Raw genomic sequence first — 27,858 nt, 5'->3', positions numbered from 1 at the left:
CTAATTGCTGCAAAACGGAAAGTTAGAAATATACTTTTTTTCCCTTTTTTTTTTTCTTTTTTAGACAGAGCTCAGAATTGTTCATTCGGTAGTCTTACCGATTCAACATCTTATCATCATTGCTCTCTCTCTCTCTCTCTCTCTCTCTCTCTCTCTCTCTCTCTCTCTCTCTCTCTCTCTCTCTCTCTCTTTTTTTTCTTTTTTTTTTACGTGTATGTGTGCGTTTGTGTTTTTTCCTGATGAAAAAAGAGACTCTAATCTTTCTTTTGGTAGGCTCCATGTCTTTATAGCAATAGAACACAATATTCTGTCTTGCAAAATCTGTAAAACAGCTGGAAGCGAGGGGGATTGCTTCAGTGAAAATGGCTGTGAGTGAATGAGTTTATGTACCAAGTTGTTTTTTCTCCCACAATTTTTTTTTCCAATATTTTTTTTTCCGTGGCGTTCTGGTTCCCCGCCATTTTCCATGTGATGATTGTTTATCAGCATTTGTGGAAAAATTTTCAGTTGAATTGTTTCAATGGGCATAAATTATACGCAAATTTTGTCAACTTATGGGCAGGGCCGGTCAAACTCCCCTGCAAAGAGCGGGGGTCACCTGTACAATAAAACGGTTTAAATAGAGTGGATAGATTGGTCCATTTTCTAATTGGATCAGTGAGTGCTTATTGTTTTTAAACTCGCTGATCAGTGATCGCCTCCAAAATCCTGATCGTTTAAAGCCTAATTATTTGTTCTCAGTGCAATTCAATGGCCATCAATTATATGCAAATTGTGTCTATTCATTGACCCAATCCACCGCGTGTAGCGAGTCAACTGAACCTCCATCCATCCATCCATTTTCCGAACCGCTTACTCGTCACAAGGGTCGCAGGGGGTGCTGGAGCCTATCCCAGCTGGCTATGGGCAGGAGGCGGGGGACACCCTGAACTTGTTGCCAGCCAATAGCAGGGCACACAGAGACGAACAACCATCCACACTCACAAGCACACCTAGGGACAATTCGGAGCGAACAATTAACCTGCCATGCATGTCTTTGGAATGTGGGAGCAGACCGGAGTACCCGGAGAAGACCCCCGCGGGCACGGGGAGAACATGCAAACTCCAACCAGTAAGGCCAGAGCCTGGACTTGAACCCGATTCCTCAGGACTGGGAGACGGACGTGCTAACCATCAACCACCGTGCTGCCCTGTCAACTGTACAGTAAATTTTAAAAAATGTTTAAATAAAGTGGATTGATTGGTCCATCTTCGAATCAGATCAGTCGTTTTTTCAAAACTCACAGATCAGTGATCAGCTCCAAAATCCAAAAGCCACCACGTCACTTCCATGAGTGCTGGCATGAAAAATGGAAAATGCTCAAGCTTATGTGTGGACTATAAATCAGTCCTCTCTCAACAGTGGCATTTCCGTGTATGGCTGAGAACCGCACTGAGCGCTGGGATGTGAGCGACTGAATAGAAAAAGAAGTTTCCTGCATGAGAGAGGTTTGTTCTGGCATGGGTACACGACAACCATGCCCTGGTGCACAACAACAACAATAACCAGATCTGCGGGGTCGTAACCTCCTAATTACTGCGGCGCATGAGGCGATGACAGCGACTTGTCAGCGTAGCCTGTGAACGAGGCTACCTGTGCTGTCGCACCTCAGATGAAAAGCCGTCGTGGGAGCGGGTCTGCCAGCACTGCACTACGACTTCCAGCCTCTTGGCTTTCACCCATGATATCTTTTTTCCCCCAACTGGCAGATGTATGGAAATCATTTGTCACGTCTGAGAGCCATCCGCTGCTGTTCTCGGGTTCTCAATAGGATACTTTGCTGAGTTTGATCAAGGCCTTCTGCACCGGTTGCAGATCACAGTTCTGAGGCTTTAGTGTCAACATAATGTACATTATATAATCGTGGAAAGCGGTAGTGGCAGCATGGTTTGTCCGTGCTCAAAAATCAGACGTTTCACATTCTGAAGAGCCGTGGATGTTCCCGACTGATATTAAAAAAACATTGAGACGTTCTTTTTTTTTTTTTTTTTTTTAATACAGTATACAGGAGACTTCCTCCCATACATTCCAAAGACGGTCATTATAGGTTAAATTGCGTGAATGTAAATGTGAGTGGTTTTTTGTCTATCTATATGTGCCCTTCGACTGACTGGTGACAAGTCCAGGATGTACCCCACCCCCTCAATCAGCTGGGATTGGTTACAGTGCTGACTGTAAACATGATAAGCAGCAGAACAGGATGGATGGGTGGCAACAAATCATATATTATAGTGGGTCCTAAATGCTCAGTGTTTTTCCATAGTATCTCACCTAGGGAGTGGTCTCAATCCATCCATCCATCCATTTCCTTGACCGCTTATTCCTCACAAGGATCGCGGGGGGTGCTGGCGCCTATCTCAGCTGGTCTCAAGCTCTGATCCAAAATAAAAAAAAATAAAAAAAGTGGCAACTGAAATTGTAATATTTTTTCTTTGATTATTATTATTATTTGATTATTAACTTTAAAAAGGAAGTCAACCCAAAACAAATTCTTTACAATATGTTTTAGGCCGTCCCACTATTCTAAAAATGGCGTTCTGATAAATATTGCGTTTGTGGAATGGGTTGAGCAACAAAGTCCACCCGTTCTTAATAATCTAAGAGGGCGGCCATTTTGCAACTTGCTGTTGACTTAAAATTATATCACAGTGGCTCTACCAATCACAGCTCAACTGTTTTCTTTTATTTTTTTTTATTTTTTTTTTATTTATTTATTTTTTTTATTTTAATTTTTTTTAAGAGCTCAGAATTGTTCATTCGGTAGTCTTACCGATTCAACGTCTTATCATCATTGCTCTTTTTTTTTTCTTTTTTTTTTTGCGTGTGCGTGCGTTTGCGTGTGTGCGTTTGCGTGCGTGCGTTTGCGTGCGTGCGTGCGTGCGTGCGTGCGTGTGCGTGCAAATACGTATAAATTCATACTCATTAATTCACCTAAAGCCTTATAAATATCCCATTACCCTTCGCCTTAACCAGGTACTTCAGAATCTTGCCAGAGTCGTGAAGTTTAAATGGCCAGGAGACCAGAGAAAAGGTCAGAAAAAAATAAAGAGAAAAGAAAGATAAATCAAAGCTCAACTGTTTTCTAAAGCTGAGCCGTGATTGGTCAGTACCTGAGCAACTGTGATTTTAAGTCGACAGCAAGTGGCAAAATGGCCGCCCCCTGAGATGGATACTAACGTGGATTTAGCTGCTTTAGTCATATTCTACAAATGCAAGCTTAATTAGAATGCTGTGTTGAGAATATTGGTGGCACATACAACATATTGTAAAGAAAATTTCTGTGTTGACTTCACATTTAATGAACATTTCAATATAGTAGTTACAAAAAAATGTAAATGCCCTACAACTAAGGTCACATGATCACATTATAAAACTAAATATATAATACCATACATCAGTATCAAAATAAGAGCAGTACATATATCAATACAATTGCATTCCAAAATATTTCAAGGCGCAAACTCATTGTTTTGATGCAATCAGATACATAAAACCTTTGCACTCTTCTTGTTGCACAAATTAAACATTCAAGTGTCCAGTAAAAATAACAGTGGTGCACCTAAATGGAATAAAATAATGCCGTAGTAACTCATATTTCTCGAGTATGTTGCAGTAGTGGTATGAATGCGGCTTTCTATCAAGGACTATCAGCGCTCTTATACAGTGCCTGCAGGGGGCACACGTCAGAGACCAGCAAGTCACACAATATTGTCTATCTATGATCATTGCATTTTCGTTTTGATTTTGACCGTCAAAAGCGCGCTCCCACCTGACAACCGCCCCATGGGAAAAACTGGGAGGACACAATCAAGGCATCAGCCTAGCGCGAGCGCGCCTGCGCGTCCCCGACAACTTTTCACTACTTATCGAGTTGACTACAGCGGGTGGATCGCTTGTCTGTTCACCCGGATGAAAAGGAAACAAAAGCGAGAGTGAAATGTTCAATTAAAGTGTTGGTTTACCTCTTGGAGTCTTTTGATCGCTCACATCAGGTAAGTGAACGTTTGACTGGGCTCACGGTGAGCCGTCGTGATTTCTCACTTAGCGGAACGGGGCTATAATTCATATTAGAATGACAGCTTGTGGAAAAGTTTAAATAGCAGAAAATTGGGTTGGTCCGATGCTGTTTTTTTTTTGTTTTTGTTTATGGCTAAATTATGCTCATGCGTTATTACGCTATTTGGTGTGTGCGTGCATGTATATTGTCAATCGCGTTCACGTTTAAATTAAATCAGAGTTTGAAAAAAAAAAGTTTCGCGCAGTAAACTCAGGCGACTCTCACTGGAAGACATCAAATTTTTTCCCTTAAGTTTTCTGTTGTCATTTCCTTTCAAACCAAATTAGTCACACTTACAGTGTTTGTGTTCAAACTCCGTGTTGTGATTAACGACTCGTCTTTGAAACAGCATGCAGACTTCTGAGTCATACCTAATTGCGTTACTAATCCTGCTTAAACCTGCCGGTACAAGTGTGTGCAACCAGCTTCCAGCCGTTAACATCTCATAACGAGGGAAAGAAAGAAAATAATAATGTCAAGTCTACACCCTGTGCTTTTTTTTTTTTTAATGTGCGGTAAGACTTGCATCACGCTACATCCCGGTGGTGTATCAATCTGTTCTAATTAGAAGGGAGTAGGTGCACGTTGGAGGTGTGTGTCAGCAGAACAGGACGGGACAAGCAGTTCAAACACCTTACTGTGCAGAAATCATATCAGCATATACTTTAAAAAAAAAGAAAGAAAAAAAAGAAAAAACCTTGAACTTGCATGGAAAGTTGATGCAAATCTTTAGATTTCAGTCCAAAGTCTTATGCTAATGAAAGGGAAGGCCAATTGTCAGGTGAGGTCAATTGTGGCTTCTTACTGCTGAAAACCCCCCAGAAGAAGCCTAATTTCTCATCTTCTGATGTGGTCTAAATTCTACTGGGAAGGTAGACAACAGTGTTTTACTGTTGAGGTGAGAGACAACAGGTCTATTCTGCGTTCAGATAACCTAGGAGTACCTCAAGGTTCCGCTTTGGGTCCCTTATTGTTCACAATAGCCTCATGGTGAGGCGTCAGAGCTCTCTCGTAGATGGACCACCAGTGCCTCAGTAAGGGATCTGTGAGCTCCCAATGTTTCGAACAACATTTGGACAGTCGAGCTTCTGCTATCATGGAGCTAAACTGTGGAATGTTCGGTCCGGTGAACTTAAAGTGAACACACATGATTGTCTTGAACAAAATACTCCAACAAGTGGTTGAAATCGAGCCAAATTTTCCGACATTGAGTGAGGCTATCACTTGCACAGGAAATCTGATTTTGTAAATTGAAGCACGATTTTAATGCCTCATTTTAGACTGGCTCTTTACATCTTAATTAAAATTAGCTTAACTTGGCTAACTTGGGCACATTGACATTGTGAAATGTTGACGAATATGCATTGTCCCTTTTCAAATGAATTCACTTTCTTTGCGCTCAGTACTGCCTGTTTAATTTTTGTTGTCTTCTTGCGTAGGCTGGTGAACCCTTGAACTGTGAGCTTGGAAAGATGTCTCCAACCAAGTAGCACCCCCCCTCCCTTCTCCACCCTCCCCTATGCTTATCAACCTGACTCCCACCGTCAAGGAATCTCGTGCCTTCCATGGAACACTGCCTCCTATCCCCGACGATCCAGCGCCAGTGAAAGTGCAAGTCATGGATTCATGCACGGTGGCGGTGCCTGTCCTTCCGCCTCCGCCGCCACCGCCACCGCCACCGCCACCTCCCCCACCTCCGCCGCCTCCACCCGCCTCCTCATCGCCTTTAATCCGGACGGACTGCGCCCGTCGGAGCCGGCTGCGGAAGCTCAACTGGGAGCAAATCCCCAAAGAGAAGGTGGAGGGTAGGAAGAGCGTGTGGAGCGGCGCGGGCCCGGGGGAGGACGAGTTCCCCATAGATCTGCACTCTCTGGACGAGCTATTCGGCCAGAAGGACAGTCAGCCTCAGGACAGGAGCAGCACTTTGAGACGACGGTCTGCTCTGTTACGCTGCAGAACACCTCAGGATAGTCCAGAGGAGGTCAGTTTGTGCATTGTTAAAACTGCTGGGTCAAAAGTCAACCAAATTGGGTGTAGGAGCTAACCTAGCACCGGTTCCAAAAGGGACCGAGACAATGCTGGGGATTGAACTGACTAAATCCCAGTTTCAGGGTAGACATTCTACCACTCCAACCGGGTCTATCACACGTGCTCTTACCACTGAGCTTGGGTTGAGGATTGGACATAGCATGTTGGGTTACGATCGGATCAAACAAGGGGTAAACGCTACCCATACTGATGAGTTAAAGGTACCAAAACATGGGATACCTCTTTATCAGCATAGCTATGGTTAAAAATTCCGTCACGTTTACCTCAATCTCATTACACAAATATGTCAACCAGCTTCAACTCATCTTGCACAAATCCAATCTTCAATCCAATCTGCTGGGTCAAATTAATCAACCCAACCTTGGGTAAAAGTAACCCAATCTGCTCAGTGTTAGGAAAACAACCCAGCATTTTTATTTTTTTTTAAGTGTGTTCCAACAACAAATATTTTCATTGTAATATTTTCTACTATGTCCTTCATTTCACAGATCTCGCTACTGGACTCCAAACGCAGTATGAACATTGGGATATTTCTTCGCCAGTTCAAAATGTAAGCCAATTTTATATTACAGCTGGCAATGTTGTAAGCAAATATTGCGGTGCCAAAAAAGTGATCATTGAGATTCCTTTAAAATGACAGATTTTTTTTTTTTTTTATGTGATTGTATTCTCTCCAAATATTTGTAACACTCATTTTTAGTTCAAAATTGTTTCTCAAATTCTTATTTAATAAAATATATATTTGTAAAAAAAATAAAAAAAATAAAATTAACTAGACTAAGTGCAATTTCTGGAGGAATTGCGTGGGAATGCTGAAAGCTGACTGCTAATAGCTGAATGCTAGATTTGCATGCATGTGGAATGCTTATGAAGTAAATTGAGAGATAAAATGTGAAATTATGACCTCCTGGTTACTGGACAATGCACTTTACCAACTGTGCCACTGAGCAGTGTAAGACACCTGTTAATGATAAGTTATATGTATGGAAGTGGGCGTGGAAAGTGATACATAGAAACAGTTCAATGTCCGTCCCATTGAAAATGAATGGGGAAAAGTTGATATTGCAAGTTAAATTGTGCAAATACTGTAAGTAATGGCGAATCAGACAATATATACCGCAGGAGGCGTGAATTTTTGAAGCTAGTTGAAATTTGAACAATATAAATTGGAAGTATTACGTGGGAGTTGTTACGCGGCAAAAAAGTGTGGAGAATAAAAATCACAATAACATATGTGGGAATGCTTCAGCCTTCCCACAATAATAATAATAATGTTAATCAGACATTTCTTAGCGAATTCTCAATTTGATCATTTGCAACTATCATAGGCATTGTTGATTCAGTCTCTACAAGTTCACTGTCCAAAGATAAAAACAAAAAATATATGACGTCAGCGACGCTGTTTTAGTTTTTAGAACCATTCTTGGACAAAATATCTACAGTATGTGCAAAAACATACTTTTCCTAGTAAGTCTTTACATTTGAAATGTTTCTAAATAAAATAATTAATTAATTGCAAATTTTCTCCATTGTCGGTCAAGGGAATTTTGTCAAATGCTTACCCTTATTTTGGATCAGCATGAGCAAATTTAATGGATCATTAAGGCATTGTGCAGAATGTTGGCAAAAAGAGATTCTCTTGCAACATTATCAAAGTGGTTAAAAAGTCACCTCTTCACAGATTTTTGCGTAAACTGTTTTTTTTTTTTTTTTTTTTTTTTAATAATAATTAAAAAAAAGATTATAATTTCAGCAATTTCTGGTTTCATATTTTAAAGTCAAGTCAAGTCCATTTGAGAACATGTAGTGCAGGAAACAGACGATTGTGCCCGAGGGGGACAACACTTGACTCGCACGGCCATAAATCAAACAGCATGGAGTTGGTATCAGACGATTGAAGGCAGAGGGGGGGCAGTGCGAGAGTCATGGGTGTGTTCCTTCCGATATTGCAGTGGGACAGGTGCAGGGGAGGGCTCCGATCCAAACAGATGGACCGTATGCCCTTAAGTGTCCACGTTTAACACTTGGGAGTCGTAGTCGACGCCTGTCTCCTGTTTAGGTGACCCCTGAATATAAGTGACCTCACGGGTGACCTTAAGTTATCAACTCTCCTTATTTGTATTTTTTTGGGTCTCACTCTTAGCAACACTACCCATAGGCATAAGAGTTGTTTCATAATACAGTATTTGTTTGTGCAAATGACGACTTGTTGTGTTGCTGTAGAGTGAACGGCGTGTTTGTTCAAACCTGGATTTGTCCAGACTTGTGGCTGCGTCCAAGTGTGAAAAGAGCGACTTCTTTATGTTAACATTTGTCTCGTCTGGAGCTTTCTTGACTTCTGTCAGCGCAAATGGAGTTTCTGTTGAAATGTGGCATAAGTTACAACAACATCCATGATTTTGAATGCATGCGAACAAACGTAACTATTTAAAAAAAAATAAAAAATACGATCCCAATGCACCCAAGGCGAAATCTAATGAGATCAAAAACAGAAGCTAAAAATAATTACTCCTGGCATAAGAAGAGCTTATGATATTTTATTCTCATTGGCATGTGTATAAAAGTATAAAATTCTCATTAAGGAAAAGGATATGAAGCCAGTCTTCCAAGTCCCAAGGGGGAATATGAAAAAAAGTAAGCACTGTTCACATCAAAAGCTAAGGTACCACAAACGGAAAATAACCAACAGATGTGAAGTTCTTTTAAAAAAGGTTGCCCTAAATAGAAAAGCAAAAAATATGGGGCATGGCCGAAATGCCTTCAAGGGAAAAAAAAAAAAACATTTCCGCAAATTTATCCTGAACATCACTCAAACGTAATCTTGATCACTCAAATGTAATCTTGATCTTGTGATCTTTCAAAGTTGTTGTTACTGTGTGCTGAAATGTAGTGCGAAAACAATAACTCACACTTGGTAGAGGTACTACATTTCAGCTATGATTTCAAATAAATTATTATTAGGATTGAATTCTGGTATCAGATATATGTGCCCCCCCCCCCACCACACACACACACACATATATCTGATACCAGAATTGGGGGGGGTTAATTACTTTAATTAGACCTCAGAATGACTTAAAGGATATGGTTGGCAAGACAAAAGTCAAAAATCAATATCTTTCCTCAATGGCAGGAAGCTGTTGTGTGCTTCTCCAATCACAATTTTCACAGTGGCTCCCTTAAGCGTCATTAACTAGGCAAAAAAAAAAAAAGATCCATTTCCCTGGACCGCTTTTTGCGTTACGAAATAAAAAAAAAACTGGTTATAGTAATTTCTGGTGGAGGCTGGAACTAATTAATTGTATTTCCATTCATTTCAATGGGGAAAAGTTACCTCGATTTAAGGATGTTTCAAGTTTGCAAATCACGGAATGAAGTTTGAATTATCCGCTGTGTACTGTACATCCAAACAGTAGCAAGCAGTTGTAGCAGTATAAAAGTGCGTGTGATCGCCTGTAAGATGAGGTTTATGGCAAAACTAAAAGGTGAGCTGTGCCACTGGGTAAAAAAGCCAGAAGTCAACCACATCAGTTTCTGTGACGTCCCGAAGAAACTCCTGATATGTTGTGCACGATAGACACAAATTTCCACTGTGGCGTCAAGCATTCGCCTCTCCTCTACATGTCGACTGATAAGAAAAGGGAAAAACCTCATTATCTCGTCATTGTATGAAAACAAAGCGCCGATATTGCTCACAGGAGGGGCTTGGGAAATGACACCATTACAAATCTGGTAGCCCCATTGCATGCATGATGTCATACTCATAGCGCATTTGGTGTTTTTTTTTTTTCCCCACAGGCCGGCTAAAGAGATAGCTGAGGATATCAGGCAGGGAGCCGGGGACCGTTACGGAGCAGAGAAGCTGACGGAGCTCTGCAAGCTGCTGCCCGACATTGAGGAGGTAAAGTGCAAACCTCTTCACCTCCTCTGCCTAGTCGTCGTCATCTGGCTCTGGTTAGGATGATCAAAAAGTTGACTGTTGTTTAATGTGGTCTGTTTCGGCGGAGGGAGCATGGTGAAAGATAATGGAATAGGCCGTTAAAACGGCAATCTGCTTTGCCGGATTTTTCTCAACATCTGTTCTCTTTCAGGAATCTCGCCTGAGGAGCTTCAGCGGCGAACGTCGCTGGCTTGGAGAGCCCGATCTTTTCATGCTGCTGCTGGTGGAGGTCCCCAGGTACGCTCCACCTTAGACCTGTTTTGGATACTATTACCCAGCATGCCCTCCTTTTAGACCAGTGTGCCTTTTTTTTTTGTGTTATTCCAGCTTGATTCATAGCTTGAGTAGTCGGTGACTCACGTGCTTCCTCTTGAAATGACGTGTGTTTATTTAAGTGATGACCAGGAGTGCCTTTTTGTCTTCATCATCACTCATCCGTTCCCCCCTTGCCCTTCCATTAGTTTTCGTCTTCGTTTGGATGCCATGATCCTACAGCAAGAGTTTGACCCTGCTCTGACCTCTCTGTGTGTGGCAGCCAGATGTCTGAGGGAGGCGGCCAGAGGTAAAGTAACAGCGGGGAGTTATGTACTCTGGCGCTATAAAGATCTTTGTCTTTACCCTTTTTGAATGCTCACATATAGGATTAGTTCAGGGTGGTAAGTAGAGAACAAAGAATGCAGATTATCTTCATGTTCTAAGAGAAGCCTTTCATCAAGAATATTGTAGAGGCTCGCTTGCTTACTAAAATAATTGCGCTTATTTTTGTCACCCTTAGAACTGCTGAGCTGTCCTGAATTACACTCCATCCTCCGTTTGGTGCTTAAAGCAGGGAACTACATGAATGCAGTGAGTGACCCTCTTTTTATATTGTGCAGTATTTATATGTTCTTCTCCTGAGCCAGACACATTTTCAAATTTGTTTTTAAATTGTCACAAAGTGTGCGTTTGTGTGTTTATCTGACTTTGTATTCCTCTAGGGTGGCTACTCGGGGAATGCAGCTGGATTCCGAATTTCATCACTGCTCACACTGGCTAACACCAAAGCGAACAAACCTGGGATGAATCTGCTTCATTTTGTAGCTATGGTAAGAACTTGTTTTTCTGCTCGTACACACACACATATATATATATATATATATATATATATATATATATATATATATATATATATATATATATATATATATATATATATATATATATATATATATATATATATATTGTACACACACACAGTGTATATATAGTCTGTAGCCAAGACTGAGCCTCAGAGCGTCTGATTTTGGCAGCATTTGCAAATTACATTTCACTTCATTTGGAACAATAGCTCTAACCATTTGTGTTTGTCTCCACAGGAAGCTGTGAAGAAGGATCAGAGTTTACTGTCATTTCCTAGCCAACTGGGCCATGTTGGTGCCGCCTCGAGGTCAGTCTCTTCCCAAAACATGGCTCCAATTGAATGAATATCAATATTATGAGCTTAGACTAATAGCATCACTACGCGGACTGAGACAAGCTTCAAAATTGTATGTTCAATTAAGATGTCCTTAAAGTCTTTGTGAAAATAGACCTTGATGTGGTTAAGAATGTAGTCCATCGAGCTGGACTCATAGTTTAGGGTGTAAAACTCTCTTTAATGTTATTGTTTTTTAAATGTAGGTTATGCGAGGAGTCTGTGTTGGAGGACTTATCCAAGTTAAAAAGCAGAGTGTTGGCGCTGAAAGAAAATGTCCTAACAGAGAGAGAGATTTTGCAGCATGCGCAATCTTTCCTAGAGGTAAAACTCACTGATCAATGCCCTCATTGATGCATATTCTTCCAAAAATTACCTGGACAAATTGATTGTTTATAAAAGTGTTTGTATCTGTGCGCAGGTGACAGAGGAGCGTCTAAAAGAGGCAGAGGATGAGATAGAGGGCATGAGGATGTCAAGTCTAGCGTTGGTGGATTTTTTCTGTGAAGACGACAGCACGTTTAAACTGGAGGAGGCATGCAAGGTCTTTGACTTATTTTGCCAGCGCTTCCAAAAAGCTGTCAAGGTTAGATCCACAAACGAAATAAGCGTCTTATCATTATAGATATAGATTCAAAGCTAAATACGCAATTCTCTTTTGTGTCCTAGGAGAATGCCGAGCGCGAGTTGAAGGAGCAGAAACGTCTGGAACGTCAGAGGGAGATCGTGGAAAAGCGTCGTTCAGTGGCCGTCTGCACAGGTCTCGACCTGGGCCACAGTCAGAGCCAAGATGATCTGGAGAGACTCCTTGAGAAGAACTTAAGCTACACCTGGATCCGTCGTAGCCTGAGAAGTTCTGACACGCGCAGGTACTCTCACCACCTGTCCGGCGACAAAAGCTTCCCAGAGTTGGGCAGCAGTCCGACGGCCATCAGCTGTTACTCAAACAGCTCGTCTGACCATGAGACATCCACTGTGCTTTGTAGCTCACCAGAGACGGATGGTTTTTGTTCTCGGGTTGGTCAAGGAAGTGTTTTAGAAATAGACAACAAGAGTCAGACGAGCCAATTGCAGGCAATCGAGCGGTGTATGGAGGTTGTTCAAGAATCACTCGGATCGTATTCGGAACGTGGACGGGGGTTGGCGGTTGGGCAACATGAGGCATCAGAAACGAGTGGATGTACAAAAGAGGATGCAATGTCACATGAGCAGAAAGCTACCAAGAACACAGAGTTCTCACCCAACTCTCGGAAGGCTGCTGTCAACGCAGATACCCCTTCCCAGTGCGCTAAAACCCAGAACTCCAGTCATAGACATAGTTTTGGAATGACCCTGACTGACAGGAATAAATTGCTTCAGAATAAATTAAACAGTTGTCAGGTTGATGGGTCTGAACCTCAGTCTGGTCCAAAGAGTGGAATACTACATGGTGAAAACCGCACCCCATCATTGAGATACCGCAGAACAGAGAAAGAATCACGTCTATCTGTTAATGCTACAGAAAAGGTGGACTTGCAGCCACTAAACAGAGAGTTAAAAGCAAGTGCTGTTCTGTCTGGGCCTGATGAGTGTCTGAGGAAGCAGTTAAACACAGAAGGGTTGTTGACTCCCGCGGGGGAGAACTGGATACCGTCCAGTCTCCCAGAGTTCAGCCAGTCACATCCAGAGGAGCGCTCGGATGTGCCGAGTCCTGAGAGGGAGCTTGCGAGGTCATACTCCCGTGTAGGGGAAACTCTCGAATGCCACACTCTTGTGAAAGGCCTCCGATCCTATGACTCACTGTCACCGCCAACATCACCAAGCTCGCGACCAGGGCCGAGCCTCTGCTCCAAGTGGAGGAAAGAGAGGGACGTTGACCCGACAACTCCGTCTTCACCGTTGTCAAAGGAGGAAGGTCGCAACTTGAAGGTTCCTGTACGTGGTGGTATCAGGACTAAGAGAGGACCTGGGTCACGTGCAGGACCTTCCAATAGTGCAGGTGTTCCAAGAGTTCGCCCCAAAACTGAAGCTACAAACGGCACCCCGATACCGACCCCAAGCCACCCAGCGACCTCACGATTGTCCTTGCGTTCGTCTCCTATCACACAACCAGCTTCACTTCACGTGGAAGTGAAAAGAAGCGGCAGTGCACGAGCGAGGCCGCAGGCCGCAAACGATTCGCAGACTCCTGGAAAATCGCCCCTGACCCGTAGAACAACCTTGGACAGACCAACAACAGAGAAGGTCTCAGGCAGGATCCAGTCAGCATTCGTTAGAGGAAGTCCCCTCCGCGTGTCTAAACGGGTAGCCCCAAACTCTGAGACTCAGTCGTCCGCCAAGGCTCTCCCGGCCCACAGTCCGTCTTCTGCCACAGCTAAGACCATACGTACGGCCGTCATGCCTGTAGCCCGGAATAAAAACACGAAGACCACCAACACAGGCACCTGTCCTACCTCTAAAAACCCTTCACGACTTACCGCTCCCAAAATGCTTCGACCTACTACAACTCAGCCATTGTGGAAGTAAATTTTTATTTTATTTTTTTTAAGTCTTTCTCAAGTCTTTGCAGAGCTGGTTATCTCTGTACATGATCAGTTCCATGACATTAAGCTTATAGATGTGTTAGCTGATCTGTTTTGGTATCATATGGGACACATGAAGTCATGTGTCATGTGCACAAGTGGAAGAGTAAATCCTCGTAAGCCCTACCTCATCTTACAATGTGTATCCTTTGCAGGCAATAGGATGCAACTCAATTGGTGTTTGAACAAAGAGCCAAATCATCACGATGTGCCCAATCAGACCACTTGTGCTCTTCTTAAATTGTATTAATCGGCGGCCTTTTTTTTATTTTTTTATTTTTTATTTTTTTTTTTTAACACTGTGAGTCCCCTGCTATAAGAAATTATTGTCTTCTTAGCCTGTCTTGGTACAAACTTCTTCTCCGATTGTGCACAAACTGAAGAGGCAGCGAGAAGACTGTGTGTATGTGTTTTAATTTTGTATCAAAAGATTATAACTTTATTTAACAGCATTGGCTGTTGTTCACTGTATAATGTGGATATGTAAATAGAATGAATAAAGACGGTGGTATGGACAAACGTGTTTCTCTCTATTCCAGTGGTGTATATCAGTTGGTTTTAGTGTTAACTTAGACCAAATGTCACATTACTAAAACCAGTTCCTCTTATTTAATCACCAAAGTGCTATTTGACGTTTAACCATGCGCACTTTCAGCGAGGTGCTCACATACACCCATAATACGACAAACCTAACCCACCCTCCTTGTGAGCTACAGGAACGCACCTTGCCATCTTCTGGCATTTTGCCACCATTATTTCTTCTGAATCGCGCTTCTCTGTCGCATCTCGACACAATTCCATTGCTCTAATTCTGTAGGCGGCTGTCGTCATGGCGATGCCTTAGACGTTCCGGGGCTATTCCTGCCAAAACAAGGGGGTGCAAGGGTTGGGGCAGAGCCTGACTGCGGGTGTTGGGGTCCCAGTGGGAACCCTCTCTTCACAGGCCGCAGTGACGCCAGAGCCTTTTTGGAAGGGCAATAAAGTGGTGCCACTTTTTGTTCTTGAGTGTCCGGTTTGTCGCACAGCAGTAGCCTCTTAACCTCAGTGTGTAAAGGTGACATCATCAGTGGGTCTCCAGTGGTGCAAGGCAGAGTAATCCCTCTTTTAGTTGCCTTTGTTGGTTCTCCATGGATTTGAACACGACCTGATGCTTCACGTTTCTTTTTGTTAAGGTTAGTTTGAGTCCCAAGGGATGGGCATTTAAATAAATTTGGTTGTTTTATTCCTAATATATGAAGAAGATGATCAACTAAGCAATTATTATATGCATTTATTTATTTTTAAACTGATTGGAGACTCTCACCCTTGAGTAATGCTTGCAGAGGTTTATAGAATTAGTGTTGTATTACGTATCTGTTTCCAAACTATTCATGGAAACGTGTAACTAAAAGTAAAAAAAAAAATTGAGCAAATTCAGGAGTGGGTATTATCAAACTAGTGGGTAGTAGCTGTTTCAAAAACGTCGGTGACCCCAATTCTAACCATCTGCACACATTTATAAGCATATTTTATTTTATTTAACCAATGTCCAAGTGATTAATTAAGCTAAGAATCGGTTTCGTTCGAAAACTGCTGTTTGTGATGGTTGTATTTTTTTGCAGCTAAAAAAAAAAAAAAAAAAAAAAAAAAAAAATAAAAAAAATAAAAAAAAAAAAAAACTTTTGTAGACACTACCATCTAGCGTCAGGTAAAACGTCCAACCACAAAAATAAAAACTACATTTCCCAGTTTGCACCATGTCACTCGTATTGGGCAGCTCCCCGGATGCGGCTGTGATTGACTATACAAGGCAGAAGAGATCGCAAGCTAAGTGGCGGTAAGTGACAAAGTTCTTGAAATGTTGTCGTTGTAGCCCACGCTAGTGTCTAAAACAAAGATTAGGATATGGTAAATATTATGCTATGACAGAGAGGGCTTTATGTGCTTATAAAAAGACGTTTTGTCGCCGGGGTGTCATATAAATTCATCAAGTTGTTTGCTAAGTAGCTAGCTTGCCTGCTAGCGTACGCGCTAGTTCCTTAGCCTGATGCTATCCGCCAGTGGGGAACGCCTAGCTCGTACTTGACGAGACCACAGCGATTATAACCACAGTTTACAAAGTTTGCAGTCTGACTTTCGCTTCAGTGCTTTCCTGTTCCTGCACTTCTGCGTTCATTTCTTCCAACGTCAGCATTTGGTGGATGCGTGAACTTGTCCTCCATTTTCATTGCTCTACCCTAAATACGACGTTTAGCAAATCTAGCCTTGGCTAGCCTGTTTGCGTTCTGGTTTATTCATGCATGACTGCTTTGAATATTGTAGGGTGGTTTCAGGACTATTATTGAAGTTCTTAAAGTGGAATGTTGTGTGGTTTAAAAAAAAAAAAATCAATTTGAGCTTACTCAGGTGTATTTGCTTTTAGGTGCTGCAGCCCCAGTGGTCGTTGGCAGGATGCAGACCATAAAATGTGTGGTGGTTGGCGATGGGGCAGTTGGGAAAACGTGCCTTCTCATCTCGTACACCACCAATGCTTTTCCTGAAGAATATATCCCAACTGTGTTTGACAACTACAGCGCCCAGATGAGCGTGGACGGTCGTACCGTCAGCCTTAACTTGTGGGACACGGCCGGCCAGGAGGAGTACGACCGCCTGCGTACTCTTTCCTACCCGCAGACCAACGTCTTCATCATCTGCTTCTCCATCGGCAGCCCCTCCTCTCACGCCAACGTCCGGCACAAGTGGCACCCGGAGGTGTCTCACCACTGCCCCAGCGTGCCTATCCTGCTGGTGGGCACCAAGAGGGACCTGCGGGGCGACGCGGAAACGGTGAAGAAGCTGAAGGAGCAAAGTTTGGCTCCCACCACCCAGCAGCAGGGAAATGCCCTCGCCAAACAAATCGGGGCCGTCAAGTACATGGAGTGCTCGGCGCTGCTGCAGGAAGGCGTCAGGGAGGTGTTCGCCGAGGCCGTCAGAGCGGTTTTGTACCCCGTCACGAAAAAGAACACCAAGAAATGCGTGCTTTTGTAATAGCGCTCCCCGGATTTGAATTGTGGACATCCACAGACAAACGATGGCTGCTTCCATGCCACCTCGAGCAGTTTGAAGACTTAATTTTCGGCTTCTTCTTCATCCTCAGGAGGGCTTCATCCTTACGACGCCATCATCACCAAAGTGACTGACGAAACGGGGGCAAAAAAGTGGATCTCATTTTTTTTTTTTCTTACATTTAAAAATTTTGATATTTACCCGTTCTTCACGTTACACTTGTTCTAGATTTATAGCATCCCTGCTTTGCCTTTGTAACCAAACGCTGATCGTGGTTGTCACAAGCCATAATTCCATCGAAACCGAGCTGCCCTGTTTTGACTGGAGAGACGAGATCTACTGTTGTGGTGGAGAACTAGTGACTACCTCATACACCAAACTTAGGTTGCATCTCACGAGTCTCAAGCAACTGCATTGTGACCCTGGCTGTTATTTAGTTGACACGTAGAGGGTGAGAAGCTTTTGTAAAATTCAAAGAAAGTTTGGGATGAAGGGCCAGTTCCTGGCAGCGGCGATTAGCGTTCTAACTGGCGATTGTGCTCAGCGTGACGTCGGCCACGTGGAAAAAGGAGAACAACTTTGTACGGTCCCTCTTCCGTTGTGCCTAAAAATGACCGTTGACCCTTGGAATGAGATGGGCCTTTGGCTCCATTTCAGTGATTAGTTTTCTCAGAATGTTCTGAACTCCTGTTTTTTTTTAAGTGTTGGGAGGAGTCAGCCAAGCGCGGATGTAGCTAGCTAGCTTCACATAGTCGACGGCATTTCAGTCTTTAGACAGCAACAGCGCCTGCGCTGGTTGCAGCCAAGTAGTGCACTCCATTTTGTCTCATTTGCGATTGGATTTCTTCTACCAATCACAGAAACTCGATTTTCCGATCATATTGAATTTCCTCCTCAAATGGTTTTTTAATCTAAGTGGCCAAAGTTGAATATATTTTTGTGTAATCACCCATGTTTATTGGATCCTAAAGGGGTTGTTAAAAAAAAAAAAAAAAAAAACACTTCATCATGATGTCAGTGACTTTGTCACCTTGCACAAAATGCGAACCGATGACGACGATCGCATGACTTATCGCGCATATCCTGTCTTAACGGAATACAATGGAGCCCGCCATCTTGAACAGTCCTGTTTTTATGACGTTCCAATTTCAAAACAATTTTCACCCATAGGAACTAATAATGTAAGTTGAATACAAAAATTGCTTCAGGTAATATTTTAACATTCCTACCAGTTATAAACTACTCGCCCGTTGAATGCCATCTTTGCCAACTTTGCTATGCTCTGTATGTGTTGGGGAGAAAAAAAACGTAAGCATTTGGTGTCATCACAAATGTTTTGATCTCCATCAAGGCATTTTTTTCCCCCCCAGAACCTTATTTTGTTGCCGACTTTGGAGGTTCCACTGTACGTTTAACAGTATTTACATGTCTTTCTTATCTTTAAAATCATTTCATTACTGAAAAAGGGCTATTGCTGGTGCCATATGCATTTTTCCAGCATGTTGCAGCATCCCAACTGTCATGATTGACGGCGTTTGTGCGGTCACTGATGCCTTATCCAAACCAAAAGCCACTGTGGTGCCTCCTTTTGTCATTTTAAGATCTCCCAGCAAGCAATGACTTTCATATTTGGTCATTGGAGCCTTACTTCCTTCCTGCCAGAAAGCAGCGCTCGATAAAACGGCTGCAGAAGCGACATCTCAGTGCGCCACAGTCACACTTTTTGTTTTCTTTCTTAAACTCACCGTGGTTTATATCCCTGCATGATGCAGCAATAACTGCATTGGTGGAAGGTGCCTTGTCAGTTTTAAGATTTGTTTATCGTTAGCAATAAGCGGTTCCATTCATTTAGCGACAATAACTGTTTAAACTGTGGAGTTAATTGTGTTAAATTGGTTTATTGTGCTCTGTAACAACCTAAGCGCAATAACAGCGAAAGGGCTGATTAAAGTGCAAATGTGTTGAATGTAAATGCACAATTAGACAAACTGTGGTCAGCTTTTTTTTCTTTTTTTTTTTTTTTTAAATATATATTTTGTATTCCCCTTTAACCAGATGTCCTGATTTCATTTAAATATGATGGAAAAGTGGAACATACACCTGTGGGCTCTCTTGTCTGCGTCCCAGAGCTGTATGCTACCACGCGTGTGGTACTACGCTTTTACACTGGGAACTTGATTTGTAGAGATCTGTAATTGTTTATATATATAACAAAGCATATTTGTATAAATTAACTAACAGTGAGATGATTTTTAAATTATGCTAAATAAAATGGTGGTTCAAACCAACTTGGGTGTTGTCAGTACAGTGTTCCCCTGCTATTGTGTTGTTTTTTTTAAACAATTGATATACGGGTTTTTAGTATAAACCGATACACTACTACATTATTTTTTGTATCCACCCCATTTTCAACTAATGAGGGTATGTTTCCCCCGCGATAAACGGGGGTTCACTGTACTGCGCGGTACTAAAAGTGTGTAGCAACAGGATGCTGTTACCATATGTGGCCACTAGATGTCCACAGCAGACACCAAGTCCAGCCCATGTGTTTCACTAATGAGGCCATTCTTCCAAACCATTTTCCAGCGCCGCGCATAAGGAGTTAATGGCGTATTCCCAAAACGTTTCCAACGCCATCAGTCATCTCGGCAGACACCAACTGCTTCAATCAGGGGCGGTTGCAGAATACTCGGCAAGCTGTTTATGTTGAAAAATCCCCTTGACCTTTTGGGTGGTGGTTCTGCGAGATGACAGATGTGTTGCGCTCCACCTCGAGCTGGTTACAAGAGCGCCGGTGCAATATTTAGAAGCCATTTCCGTTCCCAGGCAGCGTGCCTGCGTGCTTTTACAACCACGAAAGTGACGATTGTGTGTTTCAGACCTTTTGTTCGTGCCTGATGTATTATTGCTATTGTTGTGAAAGGGGAAAGTGGCTCGCCAGGGCAGAGTGTCGAACGCAGAAGATGAGACGGGATGAGCAGAGGGTGTTTGTTCGAAAGCAGCTTATTGAGATGTGGGCCACTTGAGGTCACACCTCGGATACATTTACGTTTACTGCTAAACATGCCCATTAAGTCAACTCCTTGGCAAAAAACAAAACGTGTTTTTATGAGTCTAATATGCCACTCAAAAGTCTATATACGCTTGTTGGAATGCCATTTTTGGGGATAGAAAAGTAAGATTACACCAAAATAAATAATTTCATAACTTTTTACACCATTATTCCGAATTAATCATTTATATTGAAGCTCAGGCAAAATGGGAGTAGTACACCTGATTAATCCAAAATGTCAAGTTGTTCTAGTAGGCTTTTGCTGACATTTTTACTTTCTCACAGAAGCATGTCGGTCCCAATGCATTTTCGCACGTGTTTGAATTGGGAGATTTTGTTATGGTCAAACCAAGGTTGAACTTTTTGGCCGTAATCTTTAAAAAGGTTGTATTGTGGCACAAATAAAGCAAGAGGAAACCAAACTTACAGTGGAAGCATGATGGTGACAATATCATACTGTGACCTTCCATCAGCTATATTCGTCAAGTTGGGTAGAATTATGAAAGGTTCCAAATGACATAGTCAGTTGAAATCAGGCAATAAAAGTGGCATGGGTGTGCTGACTCTCATTTAAACGAGTTTGATTGTGATAGTTTAATTCGGAACACAGGTTATGCAAGCACAATACTTAAGCTGTGAATTAATTGTGAGGTAAACATTGAGGGTCACGTTAACGGAATTATTTTTTTAGGTGATTTATTATGACCCTCTTTTTGATATCACTAAAAAAAACAAACAAACAAAAAAACAGGTTATGCAAGCACAATACTTAAGCTGTTAATTGTGAGGTAAAGATTCAGGGTCACGTTAACGGAATTATTTTTTTAGATGACTTTTTGATATCACTTAAAAAAAAAAAAAAAAAAAAAAGGCTTTTGAACAGGGGTGTGTAGACTTTTTTTTTTTTTTAATCCATTATAGTCTATGATTAGTAAATTGCAGGCTTATTTGTACTTTAAAATAACAACAGGACATCTTTTCCATTTTTTTTTTAATCATTTATTTAAATTGATCTAATTGGCATTGAGGTTGGGTTTATTATTTTGAATCGGCAGATTGGGTTGAAGGTTGGATTTAGGTTCTGAAGCGCTGAACCTGATTGCCATTTTGTACAGTTTTGTTGTGCACTGAGGTTGAAGTAAATTTAATGGAGCATGTTTAAATACTGGTCAGGTATAATATTGTTTATAATCTGGTATATCTTGGTAGTTTTAACTCATCAGTATGGGTTGTTTGGTTGGAGGGGTACATGTTGTCCTTTGCCTTGTATGGATGAAAAACCACAAGAAGGACGGGGCCGCCGTCGGACTGGGAAAAGTCTCAAAACATATTCAAATCAAAAGTGTTCCAGTAGAAAGAGAGAAAATGAGATTTCAAAGCAACACAGAAGAGTGTGAAGGAAATTGGCTGTGCTTGAACTGAGAGGAAGAAGGCTGGCTGGAATAATTTGGGGCAAATACACAGGGAGTGGAAAAACTGTCACGGCAAAAGGTTGCAGAATTCACAAAATCGAAGATATGCTTCATATCTTCCCATATCTGCACACGGGAGTGAGCAGTACACTTAAATCCAAGTTGTATCAGTTATGTTGTCGGTTTAGCTTAATGCTAACAATTTAAAACACCATTGATGGGCTTACAAATAGCATTAGCGTTGTGGTGTTATGACCATTTTAGCAACGGATATTCTTTACAGACTGTAATTATTTGCCACTTTGAGTCACTTTATGGCCGCATCTACAAGACGAACTTTTTCCGTCCGACCCCAGGTAACCTTTACATTGTTGGACCTTGAAAAATAAACGTGTTGCATTTTGTAATCATTTGCTGTTTTGTGAGTGGTGCCGGGAAAGCTTTACCTACCTTTACGCTTCACTAAAGAAGAGCTCCTGTGCGAAAAACAATCTCAGAGTCGAACCGGCTGATTGGATGTCGGCTCAGCGTTGATGCGCAATCTCTCTCAAGCCACAAGAGGCTGTTCAAACACTGCCATGCTTGATTTCTCCATCACATCAGTGGAGGGGGGGGAAGCAGTTTGGCTCTGACCTTTGCAGAATCTCACTGAGGAAAGAAGGAAACTTTAGGAAAAACACTTAACAGGCACTTATTAATTAGGTACATCTGACGCATTGATAAAAAAAATTGTAGCTAAATAAGATAACCAAAATGTTAAGTTAGGTACACAAATACTCATAAAGGCTTGATTGTCAGATGTCTGTTGAAGATTAGCCTGACTAATTATTCTGTGGGTGAGTTGTGTAAAGAAAAAAACAAGATCTCTGAGCGGTGGTCTTTGAAAGACCCGTTCAATCTCACCGCTTCAGTTTCCTTTGTCAGGGCTTTGTTGTTATAAAGCTTGGCATTGTTATAGGCCGTGCACGTGCTATGACCTGGTAAGGGAAAGTCCTCACATTCCAATTGTTAAGCCAACTGTCTTGAGCCCACTGTGAAACTGGAGCTTAGGATCAGTGTGTGCTTATGCATGCTTATGTCTGCGATGTTTATGGACTAATGGAGAGGTCAGTCTGTGGCTGAGCCAGTGAACACGTCATCGGGGTAAAGAATGTCGCCCTTGGCCCACAGAACGTAAACCACAAATCCACTCGTTTAAATTTTGACTCCACGGTGGAAACAAAATGTCAACAGATTGTCATTAAAAACTTTGACGATATGTTTGATTGATGTCATAAAGTTGGCTCCATGATATCGCAAATGCTTCTACCTTCATTGCCGTACTTTGCTTTAAATAATGAGATTCATCAGTTCATTGTGTTGCGGTATCCAGACATTGGCAGATGGATCTTTTTTTTTTCTTTTTTTTTAGGGTCTCTTGAGAGACCTCAACACTATAAACATCTAATTTATTCAAGGACCTTCTGTCTGACTTTTTTTTTAATTATGTCTGGGCAGTAAGGTTGTAAAACAAACTGCCATGTTGTCATGGTTAAAGGCAACTTTGAGCCCCTAGTGGAGTCATTTTGTTGTTATGATCCTGTATATTGTCCCTTGAGATGATGTTGTCAGTTGCTATGGTCCTGCCCTGTATGTGTCTCTTGCAATGATGCTGCTGTTAGTTGCTACACACATGCTAATGTGATGATGGTTTTGTCAGTTGCTATGCAGTTGCTATGCCCCTTTTGATGATGATGTCAGTTACTATGGTCATGTCTTGTATGCGTCCCTTTGCAACGATGTCAGTTTCTATGCAGTTGCTATAACTCTTGATGATGATGATGTTGTCAGTTGCTATGCAGTTGTGATGGTCCTGCCCTGTCTGTGTCCTTTGCAATGATGTTTTTAGTTGCTGCAAACTTGCTTATGTGACAATGGTGTTGTCAGTTGCTATGTCAAGTCAAGTTTATTTATATAGCCTTGAATCACACAAAAGTCTCAAAGGGATGTCCCTTTTGATGATGATGTTGTCAGTTGCTATGCAGTTGCTATGGTCCTGCCCTGTGTGTGTCCCTTGTGATGATGTTGTTGTTAGTTGCTACACACTTGCTAATGTGATGATGGTGTTGTCAGTTGCTATGCAGTTGCTTTGTCACTTTTGATGATGATGTTGTCAGTTGCTATGCAGTTGCTATGGTCCTGCCCTGTCTGTGTCCCTTGCTATGATTTTGTTGTTAGTTGCTACACACTTGCTAATGTGATGATGATGTCAGCTGATATGCAGTAGATATGCCCCTTATGATGATGATGATGCCAGTTGCTATGCAGTTGGTAGGTCCTGTATTTTTCACCCTGATTTTGTCATCTTGCCTTTACTCTGTCAAATAGAATTGAACATGGCCCGAACAGGAGTTGACCAGTAACACTTTTGTCAGTACAAAGTTTCATTAGTCAGTACTTCAAGGTTTCTTAGCCGAGTTTCTCTGCATCGGGCCGGCTCAAGGTTCTTAGTCAAGGTTTCTTCGTCAAGTGTTTTATTCGAGGCCATCTGAACACACCCCTGCTTTCTGTTGTTACTTTGTATTTTTCTCTATAAAGACTTCCGTTTTTCAACTTCCATGTCATTTCTGCTTTTGGATCCAAATTCCGTATGACATGTGACACCTCGTCAAGGATTGTCACCAGTATGATATGATGGGAGAAACTCATGCAAGCGTGGGGAGAAGCAAATTCCACAGAAGAGGGCCAGAGATGAAGATTGAAACCACCAACCTTAGAACTGTGCTAAGTTAACACTAGATTGAAATTCAAATTGACAAAGTATTTTCCTAAGTAAGCCTATCACACTCACCAGATACAACAGCATCACTGACAACTGGGGAAAAGCATATGTTTGTAATGTATTATTGCATAATTAAAGAACATCTGTTGGAATATTGACTCAAAATTCGTCTGGTTTAAACTCAAGAGACCAAGACGCACGAGCGTGCACGTCTGAGTGCTGTAATATGTGGTTTGCTTTCATAACACCCGACAGACGGCGACTGACAGCTTCCTCTGTGGCCATGGAAACTGCAAATTAGCCTGTTCAATTGCTACGCTAATCTACTGGCTGGCTTCCTGGAGAGAGCAACTGAAGACAGGAGGTAAGCAAGCAGATGAGGTGCAGAATACAAAAGGAGAGATTTCTGTTGGCATGAAAGGATTGTTTCCTTTCTTGTTTTTTTTTTTGTTTTTTTTTCTTCACAGGGGGATTAGGGTTAACAGTGCTGAGGTTCTGGGTTTGAATCTTGGCTTGGGCCCTATATGGATGGAAAGATGTGTCATCCATGCTACATCCTGATACAAACTACAACTGACAATGGCGTTCTCCCCAGTCTCCACTGAGCGCTATCAAGGCTCCCATTTTCTCAATAAAAGAGACATTTCCTCCAGATGTGATATGCGCAGTTATGCTCCCTCCATGGTTTCGAAGCAAACTGTGTGCAGTAATTGGAGCTGCTTCCCCTTGGGGCAGTGCGCTAATCGCTAATAACCTCACCGGCACCCAGTGGAGTGCGCCTGAGCCCTGCTTGCCTTCACCCCGTCGTGCCATAATGAAGGTCAACATGAGTCACAAAAATCACACAAGCGTGGAGAATAAATCTAATAACGCGGAACTAGTGACGTCGGATGGCCCTGAAGTCCTAACAGGGGCAAGACCTCCGTTTAGCAAGCTATTTACTTCAACAGTGCGTGTTAAAGCATCAATTGTTTGACTGTTTCTAACTACAGTGAACGCTATGCTAATTTCCAAAAGCCTGTCTACGGTAATTTCCATTGTATGTTAGCATTAAGCTAGCAGACTTAGTTTTGTCAACAGAATTACTTGGGGTTTTTTTTTTTTTTTTTTGATGATGAAATTATACTGTTTACAAATACAATATTCAATACTTTTGGTTTGGTGGTTATAAATTAATGAATTCTGGTTTTCATTGTGGGGCAAAAGACTGTAGACTGCTCCTGAGAGCATCCCGAGGGGTGTAGGAAATTAAAAAAGTGGGTTTTGTGAGTGCATTACTATTGATTTTTGTTTTTAAGTATAAAAGTATGTCAGCTTTTTATGTATCTCATTTCCTAAGCTTCCAAAAAATGTCCAAAGCTGTCTTGGCGACCCAGAATTTTACACTGGCACGCTCTGTACTCACAAACCGGAGAAATGTTCGTGGCGTGGGTTTAACCCCCGCACCCACTGATTTAAAAAAAAAAAAAAAAAAAAAAGTTCATCGTAGGAGCAAAAAATGTTGGACTTAAAACATGATGTCATTATTTATTCATTTTTGAAGTAAGACTTCAAAAGAGTGTTCTTTGTTTTATTTTCTACCCATACAGAGGAGGCACACGTAAAATAGTTAAAATGTTTGGAATATTTGAGTAAACTTTGAGTATCATTTATGTATCTTGAGGCTGGGCCGAGTGGTGACCTTTTTGAGAATCAAGATATAGTCACCCCTAGTTCAATAATCTTTTGGTGTATGTGTCAGTATTACAGGAAACTTCAACAGTGAGTGACAAACCGCTTAATGCAAGCACTCTGCTTCTTGTTCGGAGCTCAACTGTGCAAGTGAAAGAGTGAAAACAGGCGCTAAAGAATACTTTATAAAATGTGTTATAATTAATTTAAATGTATTTTAAGCATGTGGGAGATGTACAGTAAAACTAAAAAGAAAAAAAAGAAAAAGTCCAAATCACATCTCGCCGCGCTATTCTTCTTCCTGTTGAGAAGGAACCCCTTCATGTTGGCAGACAAATGTTGGTGCCAACTTACATTACTCGCAAAAAGTTGAGGATTAACTTAAAATGCACTGTACATTGCACAAATCGTCTCCAATTTTGGGCTAGTCCGGAACAGACACTAACTCGAAACCTAACCTCTACCCCAGAGAGTTTCAGAATGCTAAAATGCTGTTTAAAATAATGCTTGTTGAAGTCAATACAAGTTTATGACCTTGAATCTGAACAGATGCATTTGCATTTGTTGATTTTCAAAACCCAGACAAATTTAATGTCCATGTCTCATAATAACAGGGTAGTTGATATATAGAGGTCAGAAGTCATCCTACACAGAGCCATGACCAAAGCCCCTTTTATATAAAGGATAAATGGCCTCACTAAAATGTAAATACACACCTCCACAGGACACTGCGATAAGCCCAGTCTGAAATCATGCACGGAACACTTGTTCAGACACGTACACGCTGTTTGCGAATGCATCGCTGCACACAGGAGGAAGGTCAACTGCACATTTCTCCTCTGCGGCCCTCCAGAGTTATTGCTTTTTCCCACGCTGCTTTCATTTCGCAGATGAATCAAGAAGACAGCCTTGTCCACACCGGAAATAATGACATACATCAACATTTGCACGAGACAATGCGAAGGGATCAAACACAATCACACGCAAAGGCTGCAGACAGATGCTGTTTGTAACAAATCCGACCCGCTCGGTTATCTTACCCACCTTAGCTGTTAACAATCATCAGTTGAAATAGTGCACATAAAAGATAAGGACATTCATCTATTGGACCTCTAACCTGAGCTATCTATCTGATATATTACAATACAATAAGCTTCTATGGATGAAAGCACAAAGAGCATGTGTTCATTTAACAGTTACAGTAAGATCTGAACGGGATGGTGTTCCATTTTCACTCAGGAAAATGCACTATATAAATACAGGATATATACCCATGAACTCCTTCTCAATCTACACCTCTGGGCTTCTGTTAATGTGTGGTGGTGATTTTTTCCTAAACCCCCACCCACCCAGCCTGTATTTTGCCATTTTGTGTTTGTTTTGTCAACAGCGGGATGTTTCTGTGGACAGAGTTGTATAACCCTCCAGCCAATCGCAGAGCAGGGGGTGGCGGCGGGCGTGTCACTCACTGTCTGCAGACGGGGCCAGGCGAATTTGTTGGCTGCATGATGTCACTCCCGCGGCAACTTGACAGCACGCACGGATTTTTTTTCTTCCACTCACTCACTCTTGTGTGAGTGCGTGCTGTCAAGTTGCAGCGGGAGTGATGTCAAAAATCACCACCACACATTAACAGAAGCCCAGAGGTGTAGATTGAGAAGGAATTCATGTGTATATATCCTGTATTGATATAGTGCATCATGAGTGAAAACGGAAGACCATGCCTTTAATATCATTGGAAGGACTGAGTCAAGATATAAACCTAGGATGTCTTGATTGTGAAGAATCCCTTCTCATATTAAGCTCTCAGCCACCCACCCCTTTAATTTATGTATTTA

At 41.9% G+C, this 27,858-nt stretch overlaps 2 protein-coding genes and 2 long non-coding RNA genes across 5 annotated transcripts in view; 3 read left to right on the top strand and 1 right to left on the bottom strand.

Annotated features, from left to right (window-relative positions):
• Positions 1 to 2,034: 2,034 nt before the first annotated feature.
• The window catches only part of LOC144025558 (uncharacterized), a 52,633-nt gene continuing 26,809 nt past the window's right edge, over positions 2,035 to 27,858 (bottom strand). Inside the window, exons 2-4 of the long non-coding RNA XR_013284911.1 lie at positions 22,039 to 22,236; positions 8,394 to 8,505; positions 2,035 to 2,414 (exon numbers count right to left, since the gene is read on the bottom strand). This is a non-coding gene — a long non-coding RNA (uncharacterized LOC144025558). The remainder of the gene's footprint in view (positions 2,415 to 8,393; positions 8,506 to 22,038; positions 22,237 to 27,858) is intronic.
• Positions 3,893 to 14,619, top strand: fhdc2 (FH2 domain containing 2). Its single transcript, XM_077531745.1, has 12 exons — positions 3,893 to 4,032; positions 5,537 to 6,078; positions 6,635 to 6,696; positions 9,945 to 10,047; positions 10,238 to 10,323; positions 10,548 to 10,648; positions 10,862 to 10,932; positions 11,064 to 11,171; positions 11,442 to 11,512; positions 11,746 to 11,863; positions 11,961 to 12,125; positions 12,209 to 14,619. Exons 2-12 carry the CDS (start codon positions 5,617 to 5,619, stop codon positions 14,042 to 14,044), a joined length of 3,183 nt encoding a protein of 1,060 aa, XP_077387871.1. The 5' UTR covers positions 3,893 to 4,032; positions 5,537 to 5,616; the 3' UTR covers positions 14,045 to 14,619.
• rhogd (ras homolog gene family, member Gd) lies at positions 15,844 to 19,412 on the top strand. Of its 2 annotated transcripts, none has more exons than XM_077531746.1 (2): positions 15,844 to 15,916; positions 16,502 to 19,412. In XM_077531746.1, the coding sequence occupies exon 2, from the start codon at positions 16,531 to 16,533 to the stop codon at positions 17,104 to 17,106; it is 576 nt and encodes a 191-aa protein (XP_077387872.1). In that variant the 5' UTR covers positions 15,844 to 15,916; positions 16,502 to 16,530; the 3' UTR covers positions 17,107 to 19,412. The 2 variants fall into 2 exon arrangements, with proteins under 2 accessions (XP_077387872.1, XP_077387873.1); XM_077531747.1 differs by lacking the exon at positions 15,844 to 15,916 and adding an exon at positions 15,926 to 15,987.
• On the top strand, positions 22,551 to 25,321 carry LOC144025559 (uncharacterized). Its single transcript, XR_013284912.1, has 3 exons — positions 22,551 to 24,399; positions 24,605 to 24,713; positions 24,817 to 25,321. It is a non-coding gene; the product is annotated as an uncharacterized LOC144025559 (long non-coding RNA).

Source organism: Festucalex cinctus, chromosome 9 (genome assembly GCF_051991245.1).
Source record: "Festucalex cinctus isolate MCC-2025b chromosome 9, RoL_Fcin_1.0, whole genome shotgun sequence".
In the NCBI taxonomy this organism is placed as follows: Eukaryota; Metazoa; Chordata; class Actinopteri; order Syngnathiformes; family Syngnathidae; genus Festucalex; species Festucalex cinctus.
This window is presented reverse-complemented; position numbering and strand designations above follow the sequence as displayed.

Coding starts and splice junctions, on each gene's coding strand:
- fhdc2 (XM_077531745.1), top strand. CDS start 5,617: ATGCTTATCAACCTGACTCCCACCGTCAAGGAATCTCGTGCCTTCCAT. Junction 10,048..10,237: donor TGCTGCCCGACATTGAGGAG/GTAAAGTGCAAA, acceptor GTTCTCTTTCAG/GAATCTCGCCTGAGGAGCTT. Junction 10,933..11,063: donor CAGGGAACTACATGAATGCA/GTGAGTGACCCT, acceptor GTATTCCTCTAG/GGTGGCTACTCGGGGAATGC.
- rhogd (XM_077531746.1), top strand. CDS start 16,531: ATGCAGACCATAAAATGTGTGGTGGTTGGCGATGGGGCAGTTGGGAAA.